Source organism: Enhydra lutris, unplaced genomic scaffold (genome assembly GCF_002288905.1).
Source record: "Enhydra lutris kenyoni isolate GAN:26980312 unplaced genomic scaffold, ASM228890v2 scaffoldscaffold9, whole genome shotgun sequence".
Classification (NCBI taxonomy): domain Eukaryota; kingdom Metazoa; phylum Chordata; class Mammalia; order Carnivora; family Mustelidae; genus Enhydra; species Enhydra lutris.
In genome coordinates, this window is record NW_019154093.1 from 17,154,755 (window position 1) to 17,170,964 (window position 16,210).

General features: G+C 39.1%; 1 protein-coding gene across 5 annotated transcripts in view; it reads right to left on the reverse strand.

The window, feature by feature from the left end:
• LOC111143107 (STIL, centriolar assembly protein) overlaps positions 1 to 10,513 on the reverse strand; it is a 63,065-nt gene extending 52,552 nt beyond the window's left edge. For 3 of the 5 annotated variants that reach the window (XM_022496588.1, XM_022496586.1, XM_022496587.1), the window contains exons 1-5: positions 10,470 to 10,513; positions 6,327 to 6,434; positions 3,113 to 3,225; positions 2,602 to 2,789; positions 1,171 to 1,418 (exon numbers count right to left, since the gene is read on the reverse strand). In XM_022496588.1, the coding sequence (XP_022352296.1) occupies positions 1,171 to 1,418; positions 2,602 to 2,789; positions 3,113 to 3,225; positions 6,327 to 6,434; positions 10,470 to 10,513 (701 nt within the window). The remainder of the gene's footprint in view (positions 1 to 1,170; positions 1,419 to 2,601; positions 2,790 to 3,112; positions 3,226 to 6,326; positions 6,435 to 10,469) is intronic. The other 2 variants (XM_022496590.1, XM_022496589.1) reach the window with 1 other exon arrangement.
• Between the last annotated feature and the right edge of the window lie 5,697 nt (positions 10,514 to 16,210).

Consider the following 16,210-nt stretch of genomic DNA (forward strand, 5'->3'; position numbering starts at 1 on the left):
GGGGTCACAGAAGGAAAATTTAAAGAAGGATAAATTCATACTTCACTAGTAGGTGGGCATGGGTACTAAGAAAAACTAATTTTTTGGTTAATTTTTTAAAAAACTCCCATGTCCCAACTGAATAGCACTTATTACTCCTAGAGAATTAAATGTTTCACTTAATTCAAACACTTATCAATATCACCTTAGACCAGACCTTGATATTGGAACATACACACTTTTCCCTTTGTACCACTCCAACCAGAACATTGCTCTGGTCAGCATGCAGGACTCAAAAATAGGACTTTTCTTGCTATTCCAGGGACCCTCTGAAAAGAAAACCCTCTCTTTTTCTTTTCCTCTTTTGAAGAGGCATTTTTAGAGGACTGGACTTGCAGTTGAGTGCATCTTGGCAAACATTTTCAGCTCTAGAGACCTAACAGGAACTAGGGTGGAGTCAGTGGGAAAGGAAACCAGAAGTGAGCTGCTTAGACTTTAAAGTGGAGGGTGCTTCCATTGTCTAACCGAGCTCAGTAGACAATAGATAAAGAAAGTGGATGAGGATTCAGGGAAGCAGCCCTGCTGAGGGTCAGAAAGCATGCAATTTGGCTTCCACTTCCTAAGAAACTAAGAGTGGTGACAGAAAGCTGGAGAGGATGCTGCTCCAGCTGTGTGGGGGAGCTCCACCCTCAAGTGGTTGACAATTTGGTAAGCAAGAGTACTACGAATTTTATTTAGCTATCTCCTTTCTCTCTCTGCCATACTCATTATTCACAATTAAAACAAGTAATAAAACAAGCAAGTAATAAAAAAATTTTCAGCCTTTGTAGGCTCATAGTCTTAAAAAAAAAAAAAAAAAAAAAAAAAAAAAAGACAGACAACAACCCAAACCTAGGCAAAATACAAAGGGCAAAATGACACAGAGGATAGTGCCTCCTAATTTCAAATCACGAAATACAATCAATTTTAAATATAAATTTTACCATTTATTTTTCTGGGGATGAAAAGCCACAACTCTGAACTATATTCAAATAAATTGAACAACTTCTTTTTTCACTTTCCTTGGCTATTTATCTAGCCACCACAGATCTCTGGCATATAAACTGAATGCACAAATATCTCATATGATGTGAATACCATGAAAACATACTAATGTAACCAATATTTAAAATTAATTTATCTCTTACTTACCCAGATTTATAGGTACCTTGAACTTGAGAAATATTCAGATTACTACTCAAGTTTCTTGCCAGAGCTGTTGGAATAACGGGGATGGGCTTTACAGGTGTGCACTTAAAGGTGTTTGCCAGAGTTACTGCTGCCCAATGCAAATCCAAATCCACAATGTCCAAACTTTCCTTGGAAGTGATATGAGCTCTTAGGGAAAGGAGTTTACCACAATCCAAGGAATCTTTGCTACATATATGGTGCTGCAGAGCCTGAGGAATCAATATTATATAATTACTTTAAAACTTTGAAATTTGTCCGTATCTCTAAACGTTCTGCTTCATACTGGTACAACATATATACATCTTTATCTAACAAAATTAAACAATTTCTGATTTGTAACATTTCAATTCTGATTTTTTTCCATGTGACCAAAAAGTTACATGAGTAATTATGTCAAAGGAAGTAAGATTTACTGTACCAAGTTCCATTACATATTGCCAACTTAGATGTCCCAGCAGCATTTAAAATTCTTTTTTTTTTTTTTTAATTTATTTGACAGACAGATCACAAGTAGGCAGAGAGGCAGGCAGAGAGAGAGACAGGAGGAGGAGGCAGGCTCCCTGCTGAGCAGAGAGCCCGATGCGGGACTCGATCCCAGGACCCTGAGATCATGACCTGAGCCGAAGGAAGAGGCTTTAACCACTGAGCCACCCAGGCGCCCCAGCATTTAAAATTCTTATTAGAGAATGTCACTTCCAGTAAACATTCATCACACGAAAAAAACAGATATAAACTAACTCCAACTCAACTAAGAAAATCCAAAGTCTATTCTTCTTTAATTATTTTCTTATTTCCACAAATTGTCAAGTCAGTTCTTCCTGCATAGTTGCCCAGGCCCACTGTGTCCTTCCTAGACATTCTGCTACCACTCTACTCCAGGCTAATACACATTCTCGAACATACATCTGACTACAGACTTGGCCTACCTACTCTCTCTAACTTCAGTCAGGCTGCCCTATCAGATTAACTATCCTTGATTTAATAGTATTTCCTCTTTTCAGAAACTTTTAATGACTCTACATAGCCCATATAACAAAGTTCAAATTCCTTAGCCTGGCAGACAAGGCTCTCTACAATCTGGCCAAACTAATAGTCCAGTCTGATTATCCACAAATGCAGCAAAAATCTATACCCTTAATATTACCCTGAGCACATCTTGCATTTTGTTATCTTGGTCATACTGCCTTCCCTTCTGGAAAACTACCCATACATATTACCTCCCTAAAATTCTTGCCTTCAGAAACTCCATTTAATCGTATTTTAGCAACAATCATTCAACCAGAAATTAATTATGAATACTTGTTAAATATGGGTTTATTGAAATACAACATAATACCCATAATTTGATACTTGGGTTCAATTAAGAATAATCAAGTTATCAATATATCTCACCTTAAAAGCTGAACTGAAGTCATCTCCATCATGAACTATTAATTCTTTTGAACAAAGTCCATGAGTATGAATTTTGCATGGAATCACAAAGTCCCCAGGAAGAGAAGCAGTAGGGGTTCTCTCTAAGCATTCAGGTACTTCTCTACCAGGATCAAAACGATCAACTGTCAATGTCACACTTTCTTCATCTGAAGAACAAAACAGCAGTTATTATAAATAAAATTTATGACATGACAATAAAAATTTGAAATCAACCAAGTAAGCCTACTATTATAACAAAGCATTCTGTTCATACTAATAGTACACTAAGCTCTTATTTTAAAAAATGGCTCCCATACATATTCTTCCACCTGACCTGTGAAGTCTGTGATAGGCAGTGTGAAGTTTTACTTACTTTTATAAACTTGGCCTATTGCAAAGAAAATTAGTACAAAGAACATTACAACAATTGGCTGAATTTGAAACACAAATTCTATTATAGTTATAAAAATATTTTTTTAAAGTATATTACCTTCATCTACTATGAGAGAACCAAGTAAAAAGCATGGCAGGTTTTTTTTATTCTGCTTAGCATGACGACAAGCAAGTCGGATGGTCTTTTCAGTTACTACAAGCTTTGGATTTCTGAAAAATAACAAAAGCCTTTTATTAATATGGTAGGTCTGATATCCTAAAAAACCCTCCTGCCGTGAAATGCTGCCTAAAATATAACATACATTTTTTAACACGTACAGAAAAATCACTGTTGAGAAATCCTAGGGTCAAAGATGGGCAGGAGTTGGGGGTGCGTAGGGAGAGCTGCCTGGAAACCAGAACTGAAGTTAAGTAGACGCTGAAGTTATAGTCATTCTCTGAGCATTTGCTTAACTTTACAAACCAGAGCAAGGTTCAAGAAACTATGAGGCTAGCCTCCTGTTTCTATAAATAAGATTGGTTGAAATACCACATCTGTTTGTTTACATATGGTCTATGGACTTCAGATTCTAGTATTATTGAATGTAGAATATATAAAACTATGATTAAAATGTGTAGGGCAGCTGGGTGGCTCAGTGGGTTAAAGCCTCTGCCTTCGGCACAGGTCATGATCTCAGGGTCCTGGGATCGAGCCCCACATCGGGCTCTCTGCTCAGAGGGGAACCTGCTTCCCTTCCTCTCTCTGCCTGACTCTCTGCCTACTTGTGATCTCTGTCAAATAAATAAATAAAATCTTTAAAAAAAAGAAAAAAAATGTGTAAAGATATATAAAAGGGACTTCAATATATGAGCAAGGAACTAGATACTATCAAAAAAGATGAGGCAAATTTGAAAAAGAACCACAAAGACTTGCAGAAATAAAAATATAGTCAATTGGGGCGCCTGGGTGGCTCAGTGGGTTAAAGCCTCTGCCTTCAGCTCAGGTCATGATCTCGGAGTCTTGGGATAGAGCCCTGCATCAGGCTCTCTGCTCGGCGGGGAGCCTGCTTCCCTCTCTCTCTGCCTGCCTCTCTGCCTACTTGTGATCTCTGTCTGTCAAATAAATAAATAAAATCTTAAAAAGAATATATATATATATATATATATATATATAAAATCAATTAAAAAATCAATATAATGAACAGGGGATAGGTACATGAATTTTTATTATCCTATAAATTCTGCATATATATTATAAACAATCTTTGATATATATGGAATACTTCCACATGTAAAAAACCTAAATATACAGGTTAGAGGGCTAAGTACAACTAAAGAGAAAATTAGTAGAGTTGAAGAAAAAATTACCCACATTGTAGCTCAGAAAGATAACAATAGAAAATGTAAAAGGTCAAGAGACATCAAGAAAAGAATGAACAAGTCTAAGAAATATTTAATTAAACTTCCACAAGACTGTTGGTTTTTTGTTTTTTTGTTTTTTTTTTTTTAAGATTTTATTTATTGGGGGCTCCTGGGTGGCTCAGTTGGTTAAGCGACTGCCTTCAGCTCAGGTCATGATCCTGGAGTCCCAGGATCATTTCCCTCATCGGGATCCCTGCTCAGTGGGGAGTTTGCTTCTCCCTCTGACTCTCTCCTCTGTCATGCTCTATCTCTCACTCTCTCTCTCTCTCAGGTAAATAAATAAAATCTTAAAAAAAAAAAAAAAGATTTATTTATTGGGGCCCCTGGGTGGCTCACTTGTTAAGCGTCTGCCTTAGGCTCAGGTCATGGTCCCAGGGTCCCAGGAATAAGCCCCACATTGGGCTCCCTGCTCAGCAGGAAGCCTGCTTCTCCCTCTCCTACTCCCCCTGCTTGTGTTCCCTCAGTCTCTGCATCTCTGTCAAATAAATATGTAAAATCTTTAAAAAAAAAAAAAAAGATTTTATTTATTTATTTGAGAGAGACAGAAAGAGTGTGAGCAGAGAAAGGGAGGTGGCTCCCTGCTGGGCAGAAAGCCTGATGTGTGGTTCCATCCCAGGACCCTAAAACCATTACCAGAGCCGAAGATGCTTAACTAACTGAGCCACCCATGCACCCCACAAGACTGTTCTTTTTTTTTTTATTTTAATCAGTGATACTATCCTTCTCTGCCAACTGGTTTAGAACTTCAATATGTTTTGACTTGTATCTCTCCTTTAGTTCCACTGAATCCATTATCAAATACTATAAGCTATTTCTTCAAAAAGCCTTGTTTCATTCTTTCCTTTTGATCTTAATACTGCTACATTGCTCTAAACCCTGATAATAGCAACCATTTATTGAACGCTTCCTATGTTCCAGGCACCATGCCAACTGCTGCTTTACAGAGCCTGTCTCATTTAATCCCTACAAGAGTGCTACGAAACAGGTATCATTATTCCATTTTCTAAATAAAGAAACTGATCCCTGCCTACTTTACTGAGGTTGCATAAATAAGAAGTGGTAGAATCAGGATTTGATCCTCCAGGAAGTTTGACTCTAGTTACAGCACTTTAAACAAACCACTAGGGCATAAACCGATGTTGCTTAGATTACAGAAAACCATCCCACGGCTAAGCTAACTCCAGGTTTTCCCCATTATGACCCATCCTTCTTAGAATTCTACTTTCAACAAATAACTCCCTTATACACAAAATCATAGTGGATCTCTATTTTCTATTTCTTTAAGCTTAAGTTTTTATATCTTTCTTTCAAGATCCTGCCCTAACCATGATTTATATTCCTTCTAACATGATCTATCCACTTAAAGTAAGTTCAGTCTTCTAATGTTTTACAAAGACAGCATGCTAAAGCACGATCAAAAACCCTTCCAGTTTTGGGTGCCTGGGTGGCTCAGTGGGTTAAGCCGCTGCCTTCGGCTCAGGTCATGATCTCAGGGTCCTGGGATCGAGCCCCGAGTCGGGCTCTCTGCTCAGCAGGGAGCCTGCTTCCTCCTCTCTCTCTGCCTGCCTCTCTGCCTGCTTGTGATCTCTCTGTCAAATAAATGAATAAAATCTTAAAAAAAAAAAAAAAAAAAAAAAACCCTTCCAGTTTTTATTATATTTTGTCTCTTGAATTCCTATAATACTTAGCAATTTAGACTTGCAGAACATTTTAACTGTGAAATTAAGATTACTTCTCAAAAGCACAAGAAATAGATTTAAGAAGCAGTAAGAGAGATAGTTTGAGCGGAGTTTCTGAATGGAAAAGTTAAAAAAAAAAAAAGGAATTAGTTATAGTAATCAACTTTGCCTTACACATCCTTTTGATTCCTGTTTCTACTGGTTTGATTTGAAAAGAGAAACATCTTATACCTGTAGTAATTGAGGTGTAAGTAGATGAAATCTCCAATTGGGATTGGGTTCCAAAGTGCATATTTTGATGGAGGAAAGTAGAAAGGTACCATCCTGCTTGAAGGAAACCTTAAACAAAAAAAATGTTTAAATCAAAACACAATGAAAAGCAAACTTAGCAGAAATTTTATAAGAAGCAGTTTAACATTAAATGATGGAGCTTTTCCAACTACTTATGTTAATTTTTTTAAAACTTAAAAATATTTTTAAGAAGTAAAAAAAAAAAAAAAAAGAAAGAAAGAAAGAAAGAAAGAAAGAAAAGAAAAATCCTTGTAACTTTACTATCAAGAAAATAAGCACTCGGGGTACCTGGGTGGATCAGTGTTAGGTTAAAGCCTCTGCCTTCAGCTCAGGTCATGATCCCAGAGTCCTGAGATCGAGCCCCGTATCAGGCTCTCTGCTCAGCAGGGAGCCTGCTTCCCTTCCTCTCTCTGCCTGCCTCTCTGCCTACTTGTGATCTCTGTCAAATAAATAAATAAATAATCTTAAAAAAAAAAAAAAGAAAAGAAGCACTCAAAATTTAGGTATAGCTTTTTCCTGTCCTTTTTTTTCCCCCTATGCTTACATAAATTTACATACACACGTTTCTTAAAAAGAATGGGAAAAGGCACCTAGCTGGCTCAGTTGGTAGAGCATGTGACCCCTGATCTCACAGTTGTGAATTCAGGCCCCATACTGGGCATGGAGCCTACTTAAAATAAAAAGACAATAGACAGGCGCCTGGGTGGCTCAGTGGGTTAAAGCCACTGCCTTAGGCTCAGGTCATGATCCCAGGGTCCTGGGATTGAGCCCCACATCGGGCTCTCTGCTCAGAGGGGAGGCTGCTTCCCTTCCTCTCTCTCTCTGCCTGCCTCTCTGCCTACTTGTGGTTTCTGTCAAATAAATAAATAAAATCTTTAAAAAAAAAAAAAAAGACAATAGATGAATGAAAGAATGAATGAATAAATAAATAAATAAGAATCAATCCTATAATATCTTCGTTAAGTAACAGAGAAAAAGTATAAACCATGAAATTACATTTAAATTTAAATTTAAAATTCTAGGGACGCCTGGGTGGCTCAGTTGGTTGGACGACTGCCTTCGGCTCAGGTCATGATCCTGGAGTCCCGGGATCGAGTCCCGCATCGGGCTCCCGGCTCCGCAGGGAGTCTGCTTCTCTCTCTGACCTTCTCCTTGCTCATACTCTCTCTCACTGTCTCTCTCTCAAATAAATAAATAAAATCTTTAAAAAAAAAATTTAAAATTCTATCCTTCTGAACTAATTCCTAGATAATATCCAATAAAATTATGAAAAGCACAAAAACTTAATATAGTCTTAATTTTTCAGTGTTTCTAAACTTGGGTGCTATCACTTCAGTTTAATTGTTACCGAAGCATCAAAAGGACAGCATAATAAGTAATTCCTTAAGCAAACATCCTAGATACAGCGTAAAGCAAGGTTTCAATGTTAAGTCATCCAGAACACAATCATAAAGTTTTTATTTTACGTAAGTGAGTAACATGAGAAAACCATAAGAAACAATGGAGAGAAAGGACTGAGGAAAAGATACCAGCCAAAGTCCCATGTGATTAAAGCAAGAAAGCTCTGACAGGGAGTTAACTACACCAATACATTTGCATGGTAGTAGACTATTCAAAAGCTGAACTGAAAGATTATTTATCATATCATGTTTTAAGAATATCTCATTTTAAATCTTCCTTTCTTGTATCATCTAATGAAGCTTCTCAACTACAAAACTAGACTGTTTACTGGTCACCTACTATGTACCAGGCATCCCAGCAGCCACTTTACATACACAATATTTCTCACTAAAACTGCTCCAGAACCACTTTATTATCCATTTTATAGATAGCAAACAGTAACTTTCCTAACTTTATACAATAATTAAAGTAGCAAAGGTGGGCTCTGAATCTAAGTGTGGCTGATTTCAAAACTTATACTTCCAGAAGCTGAATGGTATAGAGATTTAAAACCTGGGTTCTATTTCTGGCTCCACCACTATTCCTAGCTGTGTGCTTTCAAATCCATGTCTGATTTGAGCTCATAATATCTGTAAGAAGGATCTTTAATCTCCCTTTTTTGAAATGAGGACATAGTCCGAGATTGAGAAATCTGTTCAAGGTCACAAAGCTAGTAGGAACAAACTGTCAGTTTATCTGTTTCTATATTTAATATATTTATCACTTATCAGTTGGTGAGAGGCAGCATAATCTGGTGGGTAAAGCAAAATGTCTGGAAATCAGTTGCTTAGGTCTGAAAACTCGCTTCAAAATCTGCTAGCTCTGTGACCTTTCTCACATTATTTAATGTCTCTGTGCCTCAGTTTCCTCATCTGTTAAACAGGTAATACTTGTATCTGTATCTCCAGGCAGTTACACTGAATATTAAATGAGTCCATATATGTAAAGGGTTTAAAGGAGAAGTCACATCAGGTTTAAATCCTGCCCCATATCACTTACCAACCATATAACTTTGGATTGGTTAATCTCTCCATGTCAGTTTCCTCATTTAAAAAAAAAAAGGCAGGGGGATGAAGATAATAATAGTACCTATACCTCATAGGTTTGTTATAAGGATTAAATAAGAATAATGCACATAATGTGCTTAGCACAGCACCTGGCACATAAAAAATAAATGTTGCTATTAGTTGTTTTCTTAATCTAAGGTACACAGTAGACTTTAGAGGCAGGGGAAACAGAAACATCTTGAAATGTGGCACAAAATTTTACATGTATGTATATAAGTGTTTTATCATATAAAAGGGGGATTCATGCTATCAGATATTCAAAGCGGTCTGCAACCCCTAAGTAATTCAGAACTGTTGCTCTCAGCCCAAAGATTATTGAAAACCAGAGGTCGGGGCACCTGGGTGGCTTAATGGTCAGTTAACGGTCTGCCTCATGCTTAGGTCATGATCCTGGGGTCCTGGGATCGAGCCCCAGGTCAGGCTCCCTGCTCAGTGGGGAGTCTGTTTCTCCCTCTCCCTCTCTCCTGCTTGTGCTTTCTCTCTCTCTCACTCTCACTTTAAAAAAAAAAAAAAAAAAAAGGAAAGAAAGAAAACCAAAAATCATTAAATAAGTAAAAAAACTAAGTTGAATATATCAGGAATAATCAATTTAAATTACATGAGTATATTATCTTACCTAGAATGTAAGGAATGAATTTGACCCAAAAATAAAATAGAAAAGATAATGTATTGACTTGTTGCAAGTGCAAGAAGTTCCTTCAAAGAACAGAAGTTGACAAATTTTCAAAGAATAAGAAGTACTAATAGGATAAAACAGAAGGGTCAAAATTAAGCAAAAGGAATATGATAGCCTCTTTGGGTCACGTTTCCCATTGTCTTCATCAAAAACATCTGGTACAAAAGAAAAGTACAGAGAATGAAGGTAACTCATGGATATAATTATAGTATAGAAGAAAAAAAATTCACGTCAGCAATAATTGTCCCTTTCTCGAGGGAAAAAAAAGAACGATAAATGATCCAAACAGCTAAATAACACAAGGCAATCTGCCTTATCCCTACAGTACTGACAGACTGAGAAAATTAGGGGACAGGTGGCAAGCTCCTCCTTCCCATTCTACATGAGTGGGAAAAGGCTTAGGGACATTTAAAGAAACTTGGTATATCCAGTGTGAAATCTTCCATCAAGGATTAGGGCTTAGACAAGGGAAGGAACCCAACCACTTTCTCATTTGTCTAGGATGGAAATAAATATGTATATGATTTTTAGCCTCAAGAGCTCGGGTTCTATTTCCCATCAATAAAGATGCTCTGGGAAACCAGAAAAGGGAAGGTGGGAATAAAACTAATATTTACCAAGTGCTTACTGTGTGCCAGACCCTTTACCTTAGTAATCTTATTTAATCCTTCACAATAATTTCTGTTACATAGAGATTACTATCCCCCATTTACAGATGAGGAAACTGAGGCTTACAGAAGTTAATTAACCTGATCAAGGTCACCCACCTACCAAGTGGTACAGATGGGACGTGGATCCAGATTTTCCTGACTTGAAAGTTTTGTTTTGTTTCTATTCCAACCTATCTTCCCAAGTTATGAGAAGCAGTGAAAAAAACATTTTGTAAAAATGCTTCTATACCTGGTATTCATCTGGGGCCCTGCAAGAGAAGATGTAGGCTCCATGGCAGCTGGTGAATTATGTATTCGATTTCAAATGCTCAGAATCCTAAAAAAGTAAAGAGAATGTTACTAATGAATGATTAAAAAAAAAAAAAAAAAAGAAACATGATTTAACCACATATTAACAGTACAGACAAAATTAGGTTACTATGTATGAAATTAGGTTACTAGTAAGAGAAAATGGTTGTGGATTCTGATCATTTTCATACTTTATAGTCATTCTGCCTATAAACTAATGTTAATATTAATCTGGGCAGCAGGAAGTTTTTAATATAGGAAATTTTGGCCAAAAGCCTCATAACATTCGAAAACTGCAGAACAGTACATAGGAACAACAAACTAGATATTTATTGAATCTGTAATGAAGTTAACAAACCTTAAATCTTCTGGAGATAGAAGACAATACTGCATCCCTACAAACAGACTTGTTTTCCTACAGAATCAGTGGTCCTTTTTTGGTCTCACATGCCCTCTCTGGGTATTTCTCATCTATTCTCATTATACTGTACATAGCAAACTCAGTTTCCACCTCTCTTCTCAGTTTCAAACCTGTATTTTAAACTGCCCACTGGATAGCTCCATCTAAATATTATCAAAGGAAAATACAGAGCTCATAGTCTTTTCTTTACTGTTTAGTATTTCCTTTACTCTTTTATTAGGTCTTAGCATTCTTTAGGCTCTGAACATTCTATTTCAATCCTAGCAAGAAGGAATTGTCTGAAGCAAGATAAGGGAGGAAAGAGTTATTAATGCAGGTGCAGAAGAGATTTTTTCAGATAAAGCCAGAGGCTGAAATTATTGACTAGAAGAAAATCTTGTTTAAAGTGCTCTTGTAAGGTTGACTAAAAAGTCTCTCTTGGAGATATCTGGACTTCATGCATCATCTATGGAATGAAGGCTTTAATCTTGAAAGCCCTTCTATGTCATTTGGTTGTCACGCATAATAGTATTCAGATCAATAACTGTAACTCTAGGAAGTATATAAAATGCCATTTTACTTCAATAAATGAAAGAGTCTTAAAGCTCCATATTTGTCTCTTCTTCCTTTATGTATGAGGGTAAAAAGATGATGTTGATCTATTTCTCATTTTAAAACAATACATGAGTTTATTCTGACAGCATCACGCAAACAATTAAAGCCAGTGAAACTAAAACCACATAACACCTATACCTAGCAAAACATACCCTCCTCAGATAATGACATCATCCTTAATCAAAATGGAAACCCTCAAGTTATCCTTACCTCCCCTTTCTCCCTGTTTCCCGATATATGTTCTGCCTTAACATCTCTAGGACCTTATTTCCTGACTTCATCAATTCTCACCAGATTTACTGAAAAGTCCCCAGAGTGCTCCCAGAAGGGTATTTTTGCATATCTGACTACATTATTTTCCCTGCTGAAAAAGCTGAGGGCTTGGGGCGCCTGGGTGGCTCAGTCGTTAGGCGTCTGCCTTCAGCTCGGGTCGTGGTCTCAGGGTCCTGGGACGGAGCCCCAAAATCGGGCTGCCTGCTCAGCAGGGCTCCTGCTTCCCCCTCTCCCACTCCCCTGCGTGTGTTCCCTGTCTCGGTGTGTCTCTATCCAATAAATAAAATCCTAAAAAAAAAAAAAAAAAAAAGCGCTGATGGCTCTTCTTTATATACAGAAGAAAGCACCTTCACAGTCTGGTCCACCTTATTACTCCCCTTTATCCCACATTCCAACCAAATTGAACTACTTACAGTTCCCCGAGTTTGAGCATCTTTGCACAGCCTGTTGCCCTGACTTGGAATGCCCTGGTAAATCATCATCCTTCACAACCCCAATCGAATGTCCCTGGCTCTGTAAAACCATCTCCTGGACACCATAGTGATGAGACCACTGCCTGCGTTCACACATAGCATTTTCACACAGTATTGTTGACACACTATTCCAAGGAGACCGCGGACTTCAAACTTTAACTGACCCCTTCACTACGTAGCCACATGAGCTGAAAGTGAGGAATGCAGGAACGAGCACACTTCAGCCGTCAAACTTTCACCTTTAAATGGCACGTTATCGACGGCAAACCTCTTTCACATACCTAACGACAAAACATTCCTAGAGAATTCGTGGTCCGCATGACTGATTTCTCCCACTAGTTTCCCTTCACGTCATCGGCGCCAGGCTCCAGGAGGGCTGAATCCACCAAAGGGCCCTGAAAGTTCCCACCGTCCTCCTAGCTTCGCTGCCGCACTTCGAGAGATTCCAGAACACAAAGCCCAACTCACCGCTTCCTCCGCCCAGCCGGGTCTGTTTGTTGGGCCGGAACAGCGGTCGGCTCCAAGGAGCGCCTCCGCCGCCTCCGCCCCGCCTCCGGGACGTTGGGGTCGCGGGAACCGAGGCGGCAAACAGCCTCGAGAAACCAAAGCCCGCGCCGCGCCTACTGACTGGTCAGAAATCCGACCCGTCAGGGGCAGGGGCGGTGCCAGAAGCAACACGCACGGTCGCCGAGACGTGCTGCTACACCAGCCAATCAGCTCTCCGCACCAATCCGGCGCTTGGCCAATCCCAAGCCTCATTGGAGAAAAGAGTGCGCCACCCGTTCTCCGGATCAGATATCGGAGGATTTAAACACTACATTTTGGTCAACGGTTAAGTTCCGGGGTGGGGTGGACCTTGCGCACGCGCAATTACAAGCCCAATCTGGTGGATGCGGGAGTGGCAGAGGAAGTCGGAAGTGCTCTTTCCCAGATTGTCGCCGAACGTTTAGAAGCGGACAAAACTTTCTACTTAAATGGACGAAAGGGAGGGAAGTTCGATTCCTTCTAGTTTCTTAACGAAGAAGACTCCTCTCCTCTCAATAACAACAACAAAAAGCTTTAGTTCTTACCGTTGAGTAAAAAAGAACGTGATTTAAATTTAAAAACCATTTATTCTTAGTTTCTACAACTGATGTTGGTAATTGAGCCTTCTCCACCATTATTTTATGATTGTCCTCCAACAGCCAAAGTGGGTATTATTATCCCTATTCAACAAGGGAGGAAATGTTAGAAATCACACAGCTAGTTAGAGCAGAGTGATGATTTGAAATGCCACTTACCTTTCCACTGTATTTCACTTATGTTAGTTTCCTGAGCAATATGGGAGTGTCAAAGTGTGAGATGCATCTACAGGCTGTATTGTTCTGAATAAGCGTCCACTCTTTTGAGGGAGTTAAAACACTTTTTAAAAAAGATTTATTTATTTGTCAGAAAGTGCAAGCACAGCAGCAGGCAAAGGAGAAGCAGGCTCCCCACTGAACAAGGAGCCCCACTGGGAGACTGGATCCCAGGGCGCTGGGATCAAGACCTTGGCCAAAGGTAGACGTTTAGTGGACCGAGCCACCCAGGTGTCCCTGAAACACTATCCTGAAAAATGTATAAAACTAGCCAAGAGAAGGGCGCCTGGGTGGTTCAGTTGGTTGAGCAATTGACTCCAGATTTCAGCTCAGATAATGATCTGGGGTCCTAAAATCATCCCAGGGCGGGGTGGGGGGGGGGCTCCGCACTCAGCAGGGAGTCTACTTGAGATTTTCTCCTCCCTCTGCCTCTTCCCCTGCTCCAGTGGTGCACAAGTGCGTTCTCTCTATTTCTCTTGCAAATAAATACATAAATCTTAAAAACAAAAACAAAACAAAACAAAAACTAGCCAAGAGATATATGTCCTATAGAATGTCATTCTCTGCTTTCCTGAAAAAATTATTAGAATGTAAAGCACACATTTTTAAGAGAAATGATGGTGAGTTCCTCAGCTCTGGTGTGAGTGTACAAAGAGCCTCAGACAGTGATGCATGTCTGACAAAGTGTTGGCCAACCCAATAGGGGGCTCTGGAACAACGACTGCCCATTAGAAGAGTCCCACATCAGGTAGAAATGGGTAGACTCTCTGCTGTGCTTAGTCATTGCCTGGGGCTTCTCAGAAAAAGCAAGAACCAAGCTAAGGTAGATCCTGAAGGCAACAGCAAGAGACTGTTAGCCAAGTGTGTGCTTTGCAGCTGACTGGCATGATTTTTCTGGAGAAAGATCCAAGTGACACATGTCAATGGATGTCGTGAGTTGCATTAAGTGCAAAGGCTCTGGGGAGGGAGCTCCCTGGCATCTTCAAGGAAGACCAAGGAAGCCAGTATGTCCTTAGCAGAGTGTGTAAGGAGAATATTAAGGGTTGAAGAGGGAAATGTTGTTGGTAGACCACACAGGGCCTTAGAGGCCATGATAAGGATTTGCTCTTTTGAGTTAGATAGGAAGCCATCAGAATATTTTATTTTATTTTTAAATTTTTTTTCAAGTAAACTCCCAGCCCAATGTGGGGCTTGAACTAAAAACCCTGAGATTAAGAGTCACAGTCTCTGTCAACTAAGCCAGCCAGGTGCCCCAACCACAGGAATATTTTAAACAGGGGGCTAATATAATCTGACGTTAGGTTTTAGAAGGATTATTGTGGTTGCTACTTTGAGAATAAACGGTAGGGGAAAGGAGAAGAAAGGAGACCAGTTAGAAAGCTACTGTAAGCTATTGTAATGACCTAACACTGATGGTGGTTTAAACCAGAGTGGTAGCAATGGAGGTGGTGAGAGGTGGTTGGATTCTAGATAGACTTGGAAGGTAAAGTAAACATGATTTGATTAGAGATTGAATTTAGGATGTAAATGAAAGGGACTTTGGGTGGGACCCTCATGATTTACAGTTTTCTTTAGAACTACTTTAAGATATCTGAAAGAAAAATGTAAGATGATATTAGACAAAAAGGAAAGGATGAACATAACATATAACTCCCTACCCCTGTTGGGTTAGCAATAGTGTACAGCATGGAAAGGAGGGGAGGAAAGAGTAACTATACACTGGAGAAACTTGACCAAAGCTACTTCAGCCAGGTGATAAAGGCCAACATTAAACAGTCATAAGTGATGTTGATAGTATGTACATTGGACATGCTGTGTTAAAAATGGCACTTTAGGGGCGCCTGGGTGGCTCAGTCGTTAAGCATCTGCCTTCAGCTCAGGTCATGATCCCAGGATCCTGGGATCGAGCCCCGCATTGGGCTGTGTACTCAGTGAGGCGCCTGCTTCTGCCTCTTCCACTCCCTCTGCTTGTGTTCCCTCTATCTCTCTGTCAAATAAATAAATAAAATCCTTTAAAAAATAAATAAATAAAAATAAAAATGGCACTTTACCTTTGTGGTCTTCCTTTCAGTAAACTAAAGACCCCGTCTTATCCTGAGAAAAACACTGGATAAATTCTAATAGTGGGAATCCTATAAAATACCTGACCTATACTCAAAAAATAGCCAAGGTTATCAGAAACAAGGCAAGTCTGAGAAACTAGCCAGGAATAGCCTAAAGAGAGATGACAACTAAATGTAATGTAGCATTATGGATGAAATAATGGAACAGAAAAATGACACTAGGTTAAAAACTAAGAAAATCTAGGGCCGCCTTGATGGCTCAGTCAGTTAAAGGTCCAACTATTGATTTCAGCTCAGGTCATGATCTCAGGGTCATGAAATCAAGCCCTGTGACAGTGGAGCTTGCTTAAGATTCTCTCTCACCCTCTCCCTCTTCCCCTCCTCCCCAACCTCATGTGCATGTGCTCTCTCTCTCTCTCAAAATAAAAAAAAACAAAAACAAAAACAAAAACAACAAACTAAGAAAACCTAAATAAACTATGGACTTTAATTAATAACAATGTACCAATATTGGTTAATTA